General features: G+C 43.5%; 1 protein-coding gene across 2 annotated transcripts in view; it reads right to left on the bottom strand.

Annotated features, from left to right (window-relative positions):
• Window positions 1-266: 266 nt before the first annotated feature.
• LOC115156169 (TRAF3-interacting protein 1) overlaps window positions 267-17,975 on the bottom strand; it is a 41,550-nt gene continuing 23,841 nt past the window's right edge. For both annotated transcript variants that reach the window (XM_029703515.1, XM_029703516.1), the window contains exons 13-16: window positions 16,963-16,999; window positions 16,742-16,818; window positions 1,432-1,655; window positions 267-1,282 (exon numbers count right to left, since the gene is read on the bottom strand). In XM_029703515.1, the coding sequence (XP_029559375.1) occupies window positions 1,117-1,282; window positions 1,432-1,655; window positions 16,742-16,818; window positions 16,963-16,999 (504 nt within the window). In that variant the 3' untranslated portion in view covers window positions 267-1,116. The remainder of the gene's footprint in view (window positions 1,283-1,431; window positions 1,656-16,741; window positions 16,819-16,962; window positions 17,000-17,975) is intronic.

Here is a 17,975-nt window from a genome sequence, read left to right as displayed (position 1 = left end):
AATTTTGTGCAACTTGCGGCGCACGTTTACAGTGAACTCTGAGGCTGTACCCTTACAGTTTTAGACAGTAGACAATGGCTATTGTGCAATTTGAAAATAATGTAGGCCTACCAGCAAAACCAATGGAGCAAATCCCATAACATTTTCACATGGAAATAGCTTTTGATTTCAATGATATAGCCTACAGTAGTCTATATGTGGTGTTCAATGCACGCCTAAATTGCATGAGACTTAAAAAAACAAAAACATTAAAGGGCTTGATATTAATTTATAATTTTTTACTTGGTCTGTAACACCATGGGCCAAACAGGTGATTGTAAATTGCATTATGTTGTATGATGCAAGAAACACTTTATAAAATACAACTAATTATTATTACCACACAGTGAATTAGACAATGTAGGCTACCGCTCTGCATATTGGCTTATTTGCATATTCAAGCCCGTCTCAAAATACAATACCGCCCCTTTAATTAAGCTTTTTACCTGACTGGCTTTTCAAAGACAGCTTGAAATGTATCCTACATGTTTTGTGCTCTTGTAGGAAGCAGTAACAACCCATGGCTGACCTATACTTATCTATAACTGGGCTAATAACTTGATTACTAGCAAAGAATATCAACAAATGTGCACACGCTCTGATCTGAACTGATCTGAATAGCGCATTGACTCATGGGTGATTGAAAGACCGCTAGTGGGCTACCCCTGCCAATAGAACTCTACTCCATTGCGCTCTGCCTACAGCAAAATCACAGACTCAATCTTGCAAAGTTAGATTAGTTTTGGTTTGTTGCATTGAAAAGGGGCTGATATAATGTTGATTCGATCACAGAAAAAACATTGATCTATATAGTGCAAACTAATGGGGTGAACTCAGTGAAGTTCAATCTCTTGCTTCTCTGTGCAGCATGGCATTTCTTCTGCACTGCAGTCCTGGAGGAAGTGTGCGCCCACGCACACGCGCAGTTTAGAGGGAACATTGATGACAAGGAATGAAAGTGCAGTTGAGGCCTCCTCTATCATTTCGGATGTTACCAGACTAAGTAAGAACCCAGGCTCACCCAAACACGTATTTTTTTAAGGGAGCGAACCCCTTTATTTGGACCTTGGCTCCCCCTCATGTTCGCGAGGAGAAGTTAATGCTGGTCACCATCTTCTGGACCTTATCCTCGTTCTTCAGGACGTTGGACTTGACAGCGCAGACCTTGTCCTGCTGCTCCTTGATAAGCTGCTCCAGCTCGGCTAGCTCGGCCTTCAGAGGCTCCACGGCGTTGTCCGTCACTCTGGAAATGACACACACCACAAAATGTAATGTCAGTCCTGTGTGTGTGTGTGAATGGGTTGTGGGTTTTCGACATCTGTTGCTGCAGCAGGGCCTGTGTGTTCTCCCTCCAGGCTTTAGTGTGTAAATGTGTGTGTGTTGCCCTCTAACCTCTGTTCCTGCAGCAGGGCCTGCGCATGCTCCTTGTTCTCCCTCCTCCAGGTGTGCAGCTCGTTCTGCATGGCGTCCATGTCCTCCTGGATGTAGTCCATGATCTTGCCCAGGGGCAGGGCGCTGCGGCACACCGTCTGGATGGACGAGCGCAGCCGTTCGATCTCCCTGGACACCAGCTCCCTCTCCTTCTTCCTGGCCGCCTCCGACACCAGGCTTTGCGTCTGGAGAGAGGGATGAAGGGAAGGATGGAAGGATGGATAGATAGGAGAGATGGATGAGAGAAGGAGGGATGGATTGAGTGATAGAGGAGAGAAGCCAAGAGAGATTTTTACTACAACATAGAGTATGGTTACATGCACACAATAATGTGATTATTGTGGATAATTTAATAGTTTGATTCAGAAGTTTACATGCTTTGCGATTTCCCCAATAATCCGGTTTACATGGACACATCTGAAATAAGGCTACCGCATGGCACTCTGATAAATGCATGTTTCATAAACTGAAATAAAATATCACATTTGTTTACATCCCTGTTAGTGAGCATTTCTCCTTTACCAAGATAATCAATCCACCTGACAGGTGTGGCACGTCAAGAAGCTGATTAAACAGCTTGATCATTACTCAGGTGCACCTTGTGCTGGGGACATTAAAAGGCCCCTCTAAAAATGTGCAGTTGTGTCACACAATACAATGCCACAGATGTCTCAAGTTTCAAGGGAGCGTGCAATTGGCACGCTGACTGCAGGAATGTTCACCAGCACTGTTGCCAGAGAATTGAATGTTAATTTCTCTCGTTTTAGAGAATTTGGCAGTACATCCAACCGGCTTTGCAACCGCAGACCATGTGTATGGCGTCGGCCTGGACGAGCGGTTTACTGATGTGAACAATGAATGCATATCTGTACACCCAGTCATGTGAAATCCATAGATTAGGTCCTAATTAATGTACACTGCTCAAAAAAATAAAGGGAACACTAAAATAACACATGCTAGACCTGAATGAATGAAATAATCTTATTAAATACTTTTTTCTTTACATAGTTAAATGTGCTGACAACAAAATCACACAAAAATAATCAATGGAAATCCAATTTATCAACCCATGGCGGTCTGGATTTGGAGTCACACTCAAAATTAAGGTGGAAAACCACACTATAGGCTGATCCAAATTTGATGTAATGTCCTTAAAACAAGTCAAAATGAGGCTCAGTAGTGTGTGTGGCCTCCACGTGCCTGTATGACCTCCCTACAACGCCTGGGCATGCTCCTGATGAGGTGGCGGATGGTCTCCTGAGGGATCTCCTCCCAGACCTGGACTAAAGCATCCGCCAACTCCTGGACAGGCTGTGGTGCAACGTGGCGTTGGTGGATGGAGCGAGACATGATGTCCCAGATGTGCTCAATTGGATTCAGGTCTGGGGAACGGGCGGGCCAGTCCATAGCATCAATGCCTTCCTCTTGCAGGAACTGCTGACACACTCCAGCCACATGAGGTCTAGCATTGTCTTGCATTAGGAGGAACCCAGGGCCAACCGCACCAGCATATGGTCTCACAAGGGGTCTGAGGATCTCATCTCGGTACCTAATGGCAGTCAGGCTACCTCTGGCGAGCACATGGAGTGCTGTGCGGCCCCCCAAAGAAATGCCACCCCACACCATGACTGACCCACCGCCAAACCGGTCATGCTGGAGGATGTTGCAGGCAGCAGAACGTTCTCCACGGCGTCTCCAGACTCTGTCACGTCTGTCACATGTGCTCAGTGTGAACCTGCTTTCATCTGTGAAGAGCATTGGCGAATTTGCCAATCTTGGTGTTCTCTGGCAAACGCCAAACGTCCTGCACTGTGTTGGGCTGTAAGCACAACCCCCACCTGTGGACGTCGGGCCCTCATACCACCCTCATGGAGTCTGTTTCTGACCGTTTGAGCAGACATGCACATTTGTGGCCTGCTGGAGGTCATTTTGCAGGGCTCTGGCAGTGCTCCTCCTGCTCCTCCTTGCACAAAGGCGGAGGTAGCGGTCCTGCTGCTGGGTTGTTGCCCTCCTACGACCTCCTCCACGTCTCCTGATGTACTGGCCTGTCTCCTGGTAGCGCCTCCATGCTCTGGACACTACGCTGACAGACACAGCAAACCTTCTTGCCACAGCTCGCATTGATGTGCCATCCTGGATGAGCTGCACTACCTGAGCCACTTGTGTGGGTTGTAGACTCCGTCTCATGCTACCACTAGAGTGAAAGCACCGCCAGCATTCAAAAGTGACCAAAACATCAGCCAGGAAGCATAGGAACTGAGAAGTGGTCTGTGGTCACCACCTGCAGAACCACTCTTTTATTGGGGGTGTCTTGCTAATTGCCTATAATTTCCACCTGTTGTCCATTCCATTTGCACAACAGCATGTGAAATTTATTGTCAATCAGTGTTGCTTCCTAAGTGGACAGTTTGATTTCACAGAAGTGTGATTGACTTGGAGTTACATTGTGTTGTTTAAGTGTTCCCTTTATTTTTTTGAGCAGTATTTTTCGATTGACTGATTTCCTCAGATGAACTGTAACTCAGTCAAATCTTTGAAATTGTTGCATGTTGCATTTATATTTATGTTCAGTAGATTTCTAAGACGCAATCATTCAGTTGTTACGAACTCACTTCACTCACGATAAAGAGAGAGGCTTGCACTTCCGGTGCTGGCACATGCGCAGATCAAATACACTGCTGGAACGCCGATTAAGGTGTTTACATTTCCTAAAAATGTGAAAGATTGCTCAGAAAACCAGGTGTTTTAATTTGACCTTACGCGAATTAAGATAAGCAGAGTAAGGTGTTTCCATGACAATTGCATAAATCTGCTTACTACCACAAATCAGTTTAATATCAAATTATTCCTGTAGTCATAGAAAATTGGGATAATCTGGATTTTGGCTAGGGATAGGTCAGTTTCAATTATATGTGAATGGAGTAGTCTCCGATAAGCAGGAATTCTTGAATAATTCTGGAAAATTAACATCCGTGAGAGAGGGATGGAGAGAACCAAAGATTGATGATGATCTTGGACTTTGAAGTACGTAGGGTGGCCGTGGAATGGGAGAAAACCCTGTTACTGCTTGATGTTTCCCAGTGTTTCTGAGGCCAAGTTAAGCAAGCCTTTATTGTCCCAGGAAGGGCAATTCATAGTGATAACATTATGGGCTGCGAAGCAACTCTTCGTTTTGGATGTCCATAATGAATTCTTTATCTCTTTGCCACTGCCGCACACCTGCAGATGTGCACGCACAAAACACACACTCCTCTATACCAGAGAGGCTACTTCAACTGAATCACATAAACCTTAAGGTATTCTACACTGGCCAGCAAAAAGTATCAAAATGCACCGAGCCAGATGCAGGGCTGCTTTTAGTGGTTTAGGATTTCAAGGCAAAAAAATGCTAGGCAGGAATTATACAAACCAAGGCTGTGTATATAAGGATCAAACGCGTGGCTGAATTGTGCTGGCTAATGTGGGGGGACTAGCTGAAGGCCTCCTCTGTATAGTATGTGGTTGGGGGGTCCTGCTCTGCTATGCCCCAGCCACCTCACAGCCCTCAGCTTCAAGTTGGGAGGGGAGGAGAGTGTAGGGGCTCCCCTTGGCACAGTGAAGGCCAAGGATGTTTACTCAGCTGGGTCTGCAGGTCGGTGTGTGTGTATGTGTGTGTGTGGGACTGCAGACGCGCACACACACTAGACGGCACCAACCCGCACTCCTGTGGACTTAAACCCTTGTTTATTTTAGTAACAGGCTGTGGCAGTAAAGTTATTTTACTACAGTATTCAGTAACAACTACTGCACTTATCGCCCTTTCAAGTTTAACTCTTGGGCCAATTTGTGTCATTCTTGCCTCCAGATGGAAACACCTGCTTTTACGGGGCCGTAGAAATCCTACTCTCGCTACATGACAGTGTAAACTCCCCAACAACTTCCCCTTCAAAACAGACCAACTGTCATGTAGACTGGGTGTGAGGCCTGGTAGGTTAGCAAAACTTCATGTTGAGCGCTATTATGCGCTAACTCAATAATTACAGCTTAAAAACACACTAAACTATATAGAACTTAACTATACAAAAAAAAACACTTCAAACTTCAACTCTGCTGCCTTTGCTCTAGGAAACCAGCAAAAATGTCTGACAGGCTGCCTACTCTCCCCCCTCCCTCTGTGGTTTGCAAAGTGTGCAAGGATTGAAATGTCTAATGGTCGCCCGCAATGTGGGTGGCTTTCCCCTCGGCCCCGTGAACACGGCGGCTACACAAACACGCCATGGCTCATTCGGCCCGCCGGCTGTGGTGGAGCACCGCGGAAGCCCAGCCGGGCTACGCTCTGTTTACTGTCCTCTTGCACAGCCTGACCCCCTCGGAAATTCAGGAAAACAGAACAAAAAGAAAACTAGTCCCTGGTCTGCGTGGTGCACTCTGTCCAGGCGAGCATAAATCAGCCCTTTATAGGGGCCTCTAGTTGGGCTCAGCGCGCTCCTTTTTCTATTTATCACCCCGACCCAAGAACAATATTTATTTGGGGGGGCAGGTTTTCCCATTAGCTCATCCAGCCCTGTTGGCCGTGGAGATCCGAGCCGATCCTGTTCCTTCCTGGGAACAGGTGGCTCCCAGCAGAGACCTTGGAGCGCTGCGCATCAATTCCCTTTCTATCGTTTTTTCCTAGGAGCCCCTAGTCAATCCATACAGGTAAGGGGTTGTCAGGGATATGTCATGCATTGCAATCTTGCTTTTCCTTGCACAAGAAAGTGTAAGGAAAAGTAACTACTCAGTCCCCTCTGGTTTCATGTTGTAAACAATGTGTTGCTGAGTATATCAATCCAAACCTGAAACTTTGCAAGTGCCAGAATGTTTTACTGTTACGTCTTGTGGAAACTGGGTTTGATGGGCCTCTAGTCTCATGCCGGGGCTTTAGATCAAAACTTCTCACAGGCCTGCTGGCCTGGCTGCAGTGCAGGCTGCTAAGCTACAATGTGGAATTCATCCGAACCCTCTCATGCCTAATTTGCTTAATGAGAAAATGCATGCAAAGCACATGATTTATGAAGTGGTAATAAGGAGTTGGTGAGAGGGGGTGGGAGAATAACAGTCTTCAAAGTAAGGCTTTTGACAAGAAGAATGGGTTGCATGCGTGAAACCTGTTAGAGACCTACCAACCTCTTGGGCGTCATTAATTAAAGAAACATTAATTTAGCCACTGCTGGACCGTTTCAGGGCGGCGTATCAGCTTTCATAATGATGTAATAAGCCACTTCATCAACCTCAATTATCAGGCAACAAATGTATAAACCGCACACAACAACGGTGTAACAACGAGTGGCATGACATACTTAGGGTATATGACAAATTAACATTTCCAGTGACAGTGGTCAGGCAAACGTATGTTTCCTCAGATTTCTACCACGGTCTCAGTAGTCTCAACAGGATTTCCTTGTCTTGTCTTATTTCCTTCATCCCCACTTTTATATATATAAAAAAAGAACAGTCAAAATTTGACACCTAGTCATTCCAGGGTTTTTCTTTATTTTTACTATTTTGTACATTGTAGAATAATAGTGAATACATCAGAACTATGATATAACACATGGGATCATGTAGTAACCAAAAAAAGTGTTAAGCAAATCAAAATCTATTTTATATTTGAGATTCTTCAAAGTAGCCACCCTTTGCCTTGATGACAAGCTTTGCACACTTTTGGCATTCTCTCAACCAGCTTTATGAGGTAGTCACCTGGAATGCATTTCCATTAACAGGTGTGCCTTGTTTAAAAGTTACTTTGTGGAATTTATTTCCTTGATGTGGATTTAAACCCTTGAGACAATCAGTTGTGTTGAGAGAAGGTAGGGGTAGAAGATACAGAAGATAGGGTTATTTTACCAAATAGGGCTATTTGGTAAAATAAGTCCATATTATGGCAAGAACAGCTCAAATAAGCAAAGAGAAACAGTCCATCATTTACTTTAAGACATGAAGGTCAGTCAATCTGGAAAATTTCAAGATCTTTAAAAGTTTCTTCAAGTGCAGTCACAAAACCATCAAGCGCTATGATGAAACTGGCTCTCATGAGGACCACCACAGAAAAGGAAGACCCAGAGTTACCGTTGCTGCAGAGGATAAGTTCATTAGAGTTACCAGCCTCAGAAATTACAGCCCAAATAAATGCTTCAGAGTTCAAGTACCAGACACATCTCAACATCAACTGTTCAGAGAAGACTGCATGAATCAGGCCTTCATGGTCAAATTGCTGCAAAGAAACCACTACTAAAAGGACACCAATAAGAAGAAGAGACTTGCTTTGGCCAAGAAACACGAGCAATGGACATTAAACCGGTGGAAACCTATCCTTTGGTCTGATGAGTCCAAATTTTAGATTTTTGGTTCCACCCGCTGTGTCTTTGTGAGACGCAGTGTAGGTGAACGGATGATCTCCACATGTGTAGTTCCCACTGTGAAGCATGGCGGAGGTGGTGTGATGGTGCTTTGCTGGTGACACTGTCTGCGATTCATTTAGAATTCAAGGCCAACTTAACCAGCATGGCTACCACAGCATTCTGCAGCAATACGCCATCTCATCTGGTTTGCGCTTAGTGGGACTATCATTTGTTTTTCAACAGGACAATGACCCAAACACATCTCCAGGCTGTGTAAGGGCTATTTGACCAAGAAGGAGAGTGATGGAGTGCTGCATCAGATGACCTTGCCTCAACAATCACCCATTTACATTTAAGTCATTTAGCAGATGCTCTTATCCAGAGCGACTTACAAATTGGTGCATTCACCTTAAGATATCCAGTGGAACGACCACTTTACAATAGTGCATCTAAATCTTTCCGGGGGGGGGGGGGGGGGGGGGGGGGTGTAGAAGGATTACTTTATCCTATCCCAGGTATTCCTTAAAGAGGTGGGGTTTCAGGTGTCTCCGGAAGGTGGTGATTGACACCCGACCTCAACTCAATTGAGATGGTTTGGGATGAGTTGGGAACTCCTTCAAGATGTTGGAAAAGCATTCCAGGTGAATCTGGTTGAGAGAATGCCAAGAGTGTGCAAAGCTGTCATCAAGGCAAAGGGTGGCTACTTTGAAGAATCTAAAATATATTTTGATTTATTTTTTTTAAAATTGCTTACTAGATGATTCCATATGTTATTTCATAGTTTTGATGTTTTCACTACAATGTAGAAAATTGTAAAAATAAAGGAAAACCCTTGAATGAGAAGATGTGTCCAAACTTTTGACTGGTACTGTATATTTAAAAAAATGATATTATACAATAGGCTACATGTCGGTACCAACTTTCCTTGAGAAAATTGCGCTCAGGTACCTAAAAAAAGCACAGCACCAATGTTTGAGACCCAACCACCTCCAAGGGTCCTGAAATGTGTCCCCAGAGAGGGTGTCAGCGGTGGGCCAAAAAGCTAGGTATTATACCATGACGATAAGTCCAGTGTTGTTCAGGGGTTTCCTCTTTTTCGGGTAAAAAAGACATCGTCCAAATGTCCAGCAAGATCATAAAAATAGCTAGGAGTCAGTGAGGTGATGAGTGAGGTTAAGGGCAAGGGGGGTTACAGGATGCTAGGGTCAGTGTGTAGCCCCCTAAGGGGCCACAACAGAGCTCCCTGCCCTGGACCCAGGAGTACAAAGGGGAACCTCACCTCCCCCTAGAAAAGACTGCGGACAGAAAAAAAGGCTTAATTAAATTACGGAGGCTACGTCAAAAAGGTTGAAGATGATAACATTAACTTATGCGGTTGGAATCGTTTGACGTGATCGAAGCAACTTGAGAAAAATAACACCTGCAACGACATGGTCTGCATTGGAGTCCAATCTCCGAGGCTCAGAAAGGTATTTCTCAGAAACCTTTTCCCATTCCACAGGAATCTCAAAATGCTGCACTTACTAGGGCAATATGGCTAATGGAATTCAGCCGGGCCGTTCCTTACATTTCCACAAAAAAAAGGTGAATGTTTACGAAGACACAGGCCTGGTGGGGAGAGGACTATTTATTTTCCTGCCGATTCTGTAGAGTATTCTGGCATTTCTCCTCCGTGACTCTCACTCAACAGCCATCCATTTGTGTGCCACGTTTATTTATACATTGCAAACCTTCATCAAGGCTAATTTGATGGGGTAAGAAAAGGGAGAGGGTACAAAAACAATCTTATGAAAACGCAGCTGCTACGAGGGCCCGAGTCTGTCTAAATAAAAAGACGGCCTCCGAGAAGTATCCTACAATAATATACAAGTGTTCTACAAGGTCATGGGGAAGGTCGTCCCCATAAATATACAGCAAATTCTTCTATGGTGCACTTTGTGTGGCGGGATATGGCAAAACACAAGCGCCTTAACTGCTCCAAAAGCACTTTAAATTTACAGCAGTTCAGCCATGTTCTGAAAAAGCATTGGTGATTGCACTGATTCACAAAGGAGAAAAAAAAACAGAGAAGTTATTAAGTTCCTATTTCCCTAAATGTTAGGTGTAATCCTAAAATCAAAGAGTGATAACGTCATACCTGATCAGGGTGTTTGATAAACGTCAGCGTTTAAGAATGAATCACAGCCCACTGTAATTTCAGACCTGTCACACCGGGGGACGGGAGAAGCTCAATATTTACATTTTTTAACCCTCCATGTTCTGCCGTGATTACAAGAGAGCAACGTCTCTATTACACTGACCCTCAACCCTATCACGTCAGGAAGGAAACCATTATAGTCCTTTATACAGCTGACAAGGCAAGGCCAGCAATGTCGATGGGGGGGGTAGGTAGCACAAAGTTTGGCCCGTACGAGTAGACATACCTTTCATTCGGACTGCAGTGTGCCCCAGCAACACACAGCCCCCCATTAGATGCCTTATAACAAGGGACCTGGATTCCCAAAAAGCGATGAGGCTGCAATTAGGATAACCCTGTGGGCTGTGCTCAGGTTGCACCGGGCAACCGCCGGGGGGGGGAGGGAGTTGCTGGGGCGCACTGCAGTCCGAATAGAATGTATGTCTACTCGTACGAGCCACGCTATGCGCTACCTAACCCCCCCACCTCAAATAAGGGAAATTCAGTCTGATTATTTTGAAATAAAAACTACAAGGGGGCCGCAGTGCAATCTGAAGTATTGGGGTGGGTGTAGGTTGGGGGAGCCGTCCATCCGAAGACCAGCTGGGAATGGGGGGGCTCCATCTGCTGTTGAGTCTCTACGAGCTAAACCCGTGACGGAGCCGGAACGCAGGACAGAGCCTGGCGCACGCTATGGAGATGAGAGCGCTCGTTCTTCCCGTTTCCCGCTCATCAGCAGCTGGCCTGGGACAGGCGACCTCGCTGGAGAAGAGGGATGGATGAGGGCTGGGGTTGGGAAAAGGGGGGTAGACAGGGCCTTTCTGCATGAGTGACGGGCGAAAACACAGCATCCATCAGAGTCGGGTGGTCAGCTGGGCAGAGAGCGGAGGAAGCAGCTCGCTTGGGCAGAAAGGACCACCCAAAACAGGCCGAGTCGTACAACCCACGTCGCTGGAGCATGGACAAGAGGCCTTCACACCGATTCACTATCCAAATATTGACTGTGAGAGCTCCCTTTGGCCAATAAACACGCTCGGGGGAACAGATGAGGTGCAGCAATAAGGGCGTTACGTCAGACTGGAAGTCATGTTCGAAGTAATGAAAAGCCTATCAATTATGAAATGTGGAGACAATAGTTTATGGTTGAAGCCCAGGGAGAGGTAGGGCAGGAGGCCAAGGTAGTGGGATGCAGCGTGCCCCCAAAAGGAGGATTTCTTTCTAAGGAAGACTTTTAAAATTACACCACAATGGGCATGCAATGTAGTTAAAGGAGTTGTTTACTATTTCTGAAGGAAATCTAAAAATGATGTAAATGGCATGTTATAGAAGGGTGCAGACACTTTGTGATTTCCCTTGTTTTTGAGAAACTTACCCCAGCCGCAAAATACTTCCTCACTGTGCACTGTGGGGGCGACCAAAAGACATGAACGAAAGCTCCAAAAACACCCAAATATGTCCGTTTAGAAACGGACACCCTCTCAGTATAGCGATGTAGGTCTTTAGATGTTGTACACATGAAATTGTGTCATTCCGAACTTTATCCGCAAAGGGATATTCAATTTTATGCAACTCGAGCAACTTTCCCCTCTAACAGCTGTGCTGCTTCTCTGTGTAGCCTGTGCAGCACAGCTGGTAGAAGAAACCTCTAGAGTCGCACAAAAATGGAACATAACGTTGCAGATAAAGTTTGGAATGACACAATTTCATGTGTACAACATCTAAAAGGCGTATGGTGGGATAAGAAATGATTAACACGCTTGAAAAAGCAAAAATTACTGTTTTTAAAAGCATTCAAATACTGAGCTACACTGAATGTACAAAACAATAGGAACACCTGCTCTTTCCATGACATACACTGACCAGGTGAATACATGTGAAAGCTATGATCCCTTATTTATGTCACTGGTTACATCCACTTCAAAATCAGTGGTCACCAACCTTTTCTGACTCAAGATCATTTTCTGGGTCAAATTGCAAGTCAAGATCTACCGCTCAGATTTTTTTTTTAACATTACTTAAAAAAACTTAAGCCTATGCAACATTAACCAATTAAAAACAGTTATGTAGCAATGAGGTATGTGCAGTAGGCTATAGGCCCAATACATTATGACTGGCTATTCCCTGCCAATGTTGTTCTCAGATCATTTTGAAATATATATATATATTTTTTTTTTAAACGTGTTACTGTATTTGATCACACTGGTAATAGATAATTTGTTGATTACTTGTAAGGCACAGTTGAGTGAGCATATTTAGCTTTTTACATTTTTAACTGGACTGATGGTCTGCATCTGATGGTCAGTCTGAGGGGAGGGAAGGAGGGGTGGCGAGGCTGCCTCTCACCCGACTCACCGTCCCGCCGCTCTCCCTCCGAGAGGACACAGTCTTCCAGCTGATGGCGAAACTCGCACTGCATCATTTCTGCCTCATGCATCAATTCATGCTGTTACTCCTATGACCAGAGAAAGTGAAATATTCCTTGATATTAAAAAAGACCCAAGTCCCTAATAATAACAGCGTAAGCTTATCGGAACACTTTGCTATAGTCATTCATTGCAGCTGCAGTGCTGGTTGTAGCTTGAGTGGAAGTAAGGAGAACGAGCATTCTATGGCTTATAAAAGTGTTGACAGTGCTGAATAACAACGTAAACATGAACTTACTCATAAAAACAGAAGCTCTTTGCTGTAAATGTTGAGTCTCCCTCTAGTCATGGGTTTAAAAGTTTTGAAATCTCACAGTATCAACTTTGCTGTGCGTTCAAGGCTCTTTTTTTTTTACAGTCTATGGCTCGAGGAAACTGTGCAGACACTGATCTGAGCTATCTGATTGGCTAGCGCTAGGCCAATAGGTGCACTTGATTTGCTCTCCAGGCCTGCCGGGTAGGCAGGGTTCTACCTTCAGACTCATGAAATGGTTTAAAAATGGGAACACTTTGTCTTCCCAGCGCTAGGGCTTGTTGTTTTTACAGAAATGTATGGTGATCATCTAGGATTCCCTTGGAGATCGACCAGTTGGTGAACACTGGTGTAGATGAAGGGAAGGAGACAAGGCTTAAAAATCCATCTTTAACCTAAGACAATTGAGACATGGATTGTGTATGTGTACCATTCAGATGGTGAATGGACAAGACAAAATATGTAAGTGCCTTTTAACCGGGTTTGGTAGTAGGTGCCAGGCGCAGTGGTTTGAGTGTGTCAAGAACTGTAACGCTGCTAGGTTTTTCACGCTCAACAGTTTCCCGTGTGTATTAAGAATGGTTCACCACCCAAAGGACATCCAGACAAATTGACAAAACATTGAAGTGAACATCCCTGGAATGCTTTCGACACCTTGTAGTCTATGCCCACGACGAATTGAGGTTGTTGTGGGGGCAAACGTGTGCGCAACTCAATATTAGGAAGGTGTGCCTAATGTTTAGTACACTCAATGTATATTGTATACTCCATTTAAAAAATATATATTTAATACTAATACAATTGCTCAGAGAACGATATTTAACAAGTAAAATATGTATTTCTCAAATTATTGGACACCCCTGTTTACAATGCCTTTCACCTTCCGAGTATAACGACACAGACTTTTTCTAAAATGTTTTATGGCATTGGAGAACACATTGGGAAGGATCTTAGACCAATCTGCCTTTCAGAATCCTTCCAGATACTTGAAATCCTTCATCTGCCCTCATGGACTGCCCTCGTCAATTCAAACCACAGGATTTCTATGGTTTTCAGGTCCGGAGACAGATGTTGATTTTGTGGCCAATTAAGCATTTATTTGTGAATTTTTAGGTGTGCTTGGGGTTGTCTTGCTGGAAGATCCACTAGCAGCCAAGTTTCAGCCTCCTGGCAGATGCAATGAGGTTTTTGTCTAAAATATCCTGGTACTGGGTAAAGTTCATGATGCCGTTGACCTTAACAAGGGCCCAAGGACCAGTGGAAGCAAAATAGCTCCATAACATAAAGATCCACCACCATATTTTACAGTAGGTATGAGGTTCTTTTCTGCTCATGCATTCTCATTTCAACACCAAACCTACCATAGGTGTGCGTGACCAAAGAGCTCGATTTTCTCTGAGCAATTGTATTATTAGTATAAAATAACAATTTCTAAAATAAATGTAGCATTCAATATAGTTCAGTATTTTTTAAATACTTTTTGTTCATCTTTATCAAGGGTGTCAATTTCAAACCCCACTTTATTTGGGTGTTTTTGGAACTTTTGTTCATGTCTTATAGTTGCCTCCCCAGTGCACAACGAGCAATGACGAAGCCTATCGCAGCTGGGGTAAGTTTCTCAAAAACAAAAGGTAGTATCTGCACCATTCTATAACATGCCTTTTACATAAAAAAATAGAGATTGACTTCAGAAATAGGAAACCACTCCTTTAACATAAGTTCAAATCAGTAAGGCTGGTCTGAATGCTTATCTTCGGCCTACAAAATAATTCACATTGCATCCTTTATCATGGGCACAGCTGGAATTTATGTCTGATGTGTACAAATCTTCTGATCAACAGCACAGCGTCATGTCACTCCTCCTCCTTTACTGTCAATTAGCCACGTGCAGAATGTCAGTCACCTATTACCCTATAGCCAATGAGCACAGTTGAATAATGCAACTTCACAACGCTTGCTAAATAACCTATGGGCCAGTGGAGGCTCCTCAGAAGAAGAAGGGGAAGACCATCAGTGAATTTCATTAAAAAAAAGTGAAACACTAGAAAAGTTATGCTTTTTAGATAAAACTATAGAAAATATGTTTACGTCACCAAACGCATTGTTTTGCAATGAAGGTCTACAGTAGCCTCACCAGCACTCTGTAAAATCAAATGTTATTTGTCACATGCGCCAAATACAACAGGTGTACCTTGCAGTGACCTTACAGTGAAATGCTTACATTGACTTCAATACAAAACCTAGGAGGCTCCTGGTTCTCACCCCCTTCCATAGAAATTCAGCAATTATAACAACTTTCAGAGGACGTCCTCCAACCTATCAGAGCTCGTGCAGCATGAACTGACATGTTGTCCACCCAATCAAATGATCAGAGAATGAATCTATTACCGAAAGGATTCTAGTAGCCATGTTGACTATGACGTTAGCTAATATGGTGACAACGATGCAGGCTGTTTGTAGCAGTAAACGGTTATGATATGAAGGTTTGGCTAGGAAAGTTTTTTTTGTCTGGTCACAGACAGCTGATCTGTTGTACACTGAAGTCCACAAGCGAAGCGAAAAGATGAGAGGAAGAAAGCACGTAGATGCGAGAAGGAATTATGTGATCATGCTGTTTATATGTGGCTGCTATGAAAGTGAGCTGTGTTTGCGTGTGATCAGGGGTGTATTCATTCTGAGCCAATTCTGTTGAAAAATGTTTCTTAAAAACGGAAGCAAACAGAACCAAAAAGGGATAAACATATCTGAATTTGTCCAATAGAAACTCTCATGTGCAACTGTTGGACTAATGATTACACCCTAGATCAGCTAGATGCAGGCAAGAGTGTGCAAGGTGGTATTGAATGGCACGGTCATCCTTGACTATTCAAATTTTTCTTGCGACCTGCGCACCTATGTTGTAAACTTTCATTCATAGGCTAGGTTGTAGCAACCTCATGATGGGTATAGGGAAAATTTGAGTATCATGTAGTAGCCTAAACCTATCGATGCTAAATTGAGCTGGGTGAATCGAATATGAATGACAGTGATCCAATATGCTGTAATAGAAATAAGGCCATGCTCATAATAGAAAAATTAATACAAACAAAAAAAAAAAGAGTCATCCGCCCTGACCTTAAACGGCACCGACCGCCACTGCTATGGGCACAATCACCTTGCTCTCCTTTCACTAATGGGCATACATCTTGTGATGTATTTAAATGACGGCTTACCCCTTGTTTCTTTCACTTGCGTCTTACAGCAAAGTATCATCGCCGACCTGCCACCTCCCCCAACTGAAGGCTGTCATCAGAACCTCTTTTTCCCAGCTGGTGAGTTTCGATGCCAGCTGCCCAGCATAGGGCTACCTGCCATCCCGGCATCTGGCTATGGGGGCCGTCTATTGGAGACAAGGCCATCTCTCAAACTATTGACTAAACTTTCAAATTAGCATTTTTGTCTCAGTTGTTCATTCAGTTAAGCCTGTACTCACTTCAAGTAAACATTTTTACTGCACTGGGCCTTTAAATTTACGCAGTTCATTCAAATCCATTTTCCATTAAAAATTATACAATTCGGTCAGTATGGGAACAAGAAATATATCTATATACTTTCTCTCAAACTGGTTGTTGTGACTTGGCACTAGATAAGCCTAATTTAGATAGCTTTTCACAACACTTTCTCAGCCAATAACACTTACAAAACACAAAATGTGAAACGAGCACATTAAATTAGTACACAAAGGGTTGAGACATCTCGCTGATGCAATCAACCCACTTTATGTTGTTGTTTCTCTAGCTCCACTGAAGTGATCAAGATTTTCAATAGGTTTTTGCAATTACACTTCACTCCATTTGCGATATGCTTTCTTTAGCTAATAGACTGTATGCTTTCGGTTTTGCAACCCCACATCCCTAAGGTACTGAATTTCCAGAAATAACAGTTTGATTGAGAGATACGGAAACATCTAGAACTGAGTCACAGGAGAGGAATGAGAGTTGTCAGTCGTTATGGCGTCATTGCATTGCCCTCTAGTGGAGATCAAGATCACTACATCTGTAAGACACCATTGACATCTTACCTGGTCTTTGGACTTTGGAGATGATGGTGATGTTTCAAAGTCTTTCTTGGTTTCAAGGATTTTTTTCACCAGCCCACCTGTGGATAAACAAGGTGCAGGAGTTTTAAGTGTTGGTAATTTACAGTCCCATTGATATAAACCAAGTTGTAGAAGTACGTACTAGAATTCTTAGCACCTACAAGGTCAAATTAAGTGATTGTTTGGCTTGTAAGATTGCTTACCATGCTTCTCATCGCCTTGAAGTCCCACTGAAGGGTCCTGTGGAAGAACAAAATAGTGGTGTAACAATTAAAAATATTTAGAATGAACAATGCTGATGCCCTCTTCTCTTGAATACAACTTATAATAGTTATCCATTTTAGGGCCTGAAATATGTTTCTATATGTTTCACTTCCAACATTGAACCATGAGAGCTTGGGCATGGATGTGCAAAAAGTAGAGGTACGGCATTCTCAGATCTATTTTTCATAACGTAAAAGAAGAGAGATATGCACAGTTGAAGACAGAAGTTCACATACACTTAGGTTGGAGTCATTAAAACTCGTTTTTCAACCACTACACACATTTCTTGTTAACAAACTATAGTTTTAGCATGTCGGTAAGGACATCTACTTTGTGCATGACAAGTAATTTTTCCAACAATTGTTTACAGACAGATTATTTCACTGTCTGTAAACAGTGAAATAATTATTTCATTATTTATAAACATTATTTCACTGTCAATTCCAGTGGGTCAGAAGTTTACATACACTAAGTTGACTGTGCTTTTAAACAGCTTGGAAAATTCCAGAAAATATCATGGCTTTAGAAGCTTCTGATAGGCTAATTGACATCATTTTAGTCAATTGGAGGTGTACCTGTGGATGTATTTCAAGGCCTACCTCCAAACTCAGTGCCTCTTCGCTTGACATCATGGGAAAATCAAAAGGAATCAGCCAAGACCTCAGAAAAAAAAATGTAGACCTCCACGAGTCTGGTTCATGATTGGGAGCAATTTCCAAACACCTGAAGGTACCACGTTCATCTGGTACCTTCAAGTATAAACACCATGGGGCCACGGAGCCTTCATACCATTCAGGAAGGAGACGCGTTCTGTCTCCTAGAGATGAAAGTACTTTGGTGCGAAAAGTGCAAATCACAGGTACAAAAGTATCTATAGCCACATTAAAACGAGTCCTATATCGACATAACCTGACAGGCCGCTCAGCAAGGAAGAAGCCACTGCTCCAAAACC

The sequence above is a fragment of the Salmo trutta genome, chromosome 20, assembly GCF_901001165.1.
Source record: "Salmo trutta chromosome 20, fSalTru1.1, whole genome shotgun sequence".
NCBI lineage: Eukaryota > Metazoa > Chordata > Actinopteri > Salmoniformes > Salmonidae > Salmo > Salmo trutta.
The sequence above is the reverse complement of the archived record's forward strand: the minus strand, read 5'-3'. Positions and strand labels throughout refer to the sequence as shown.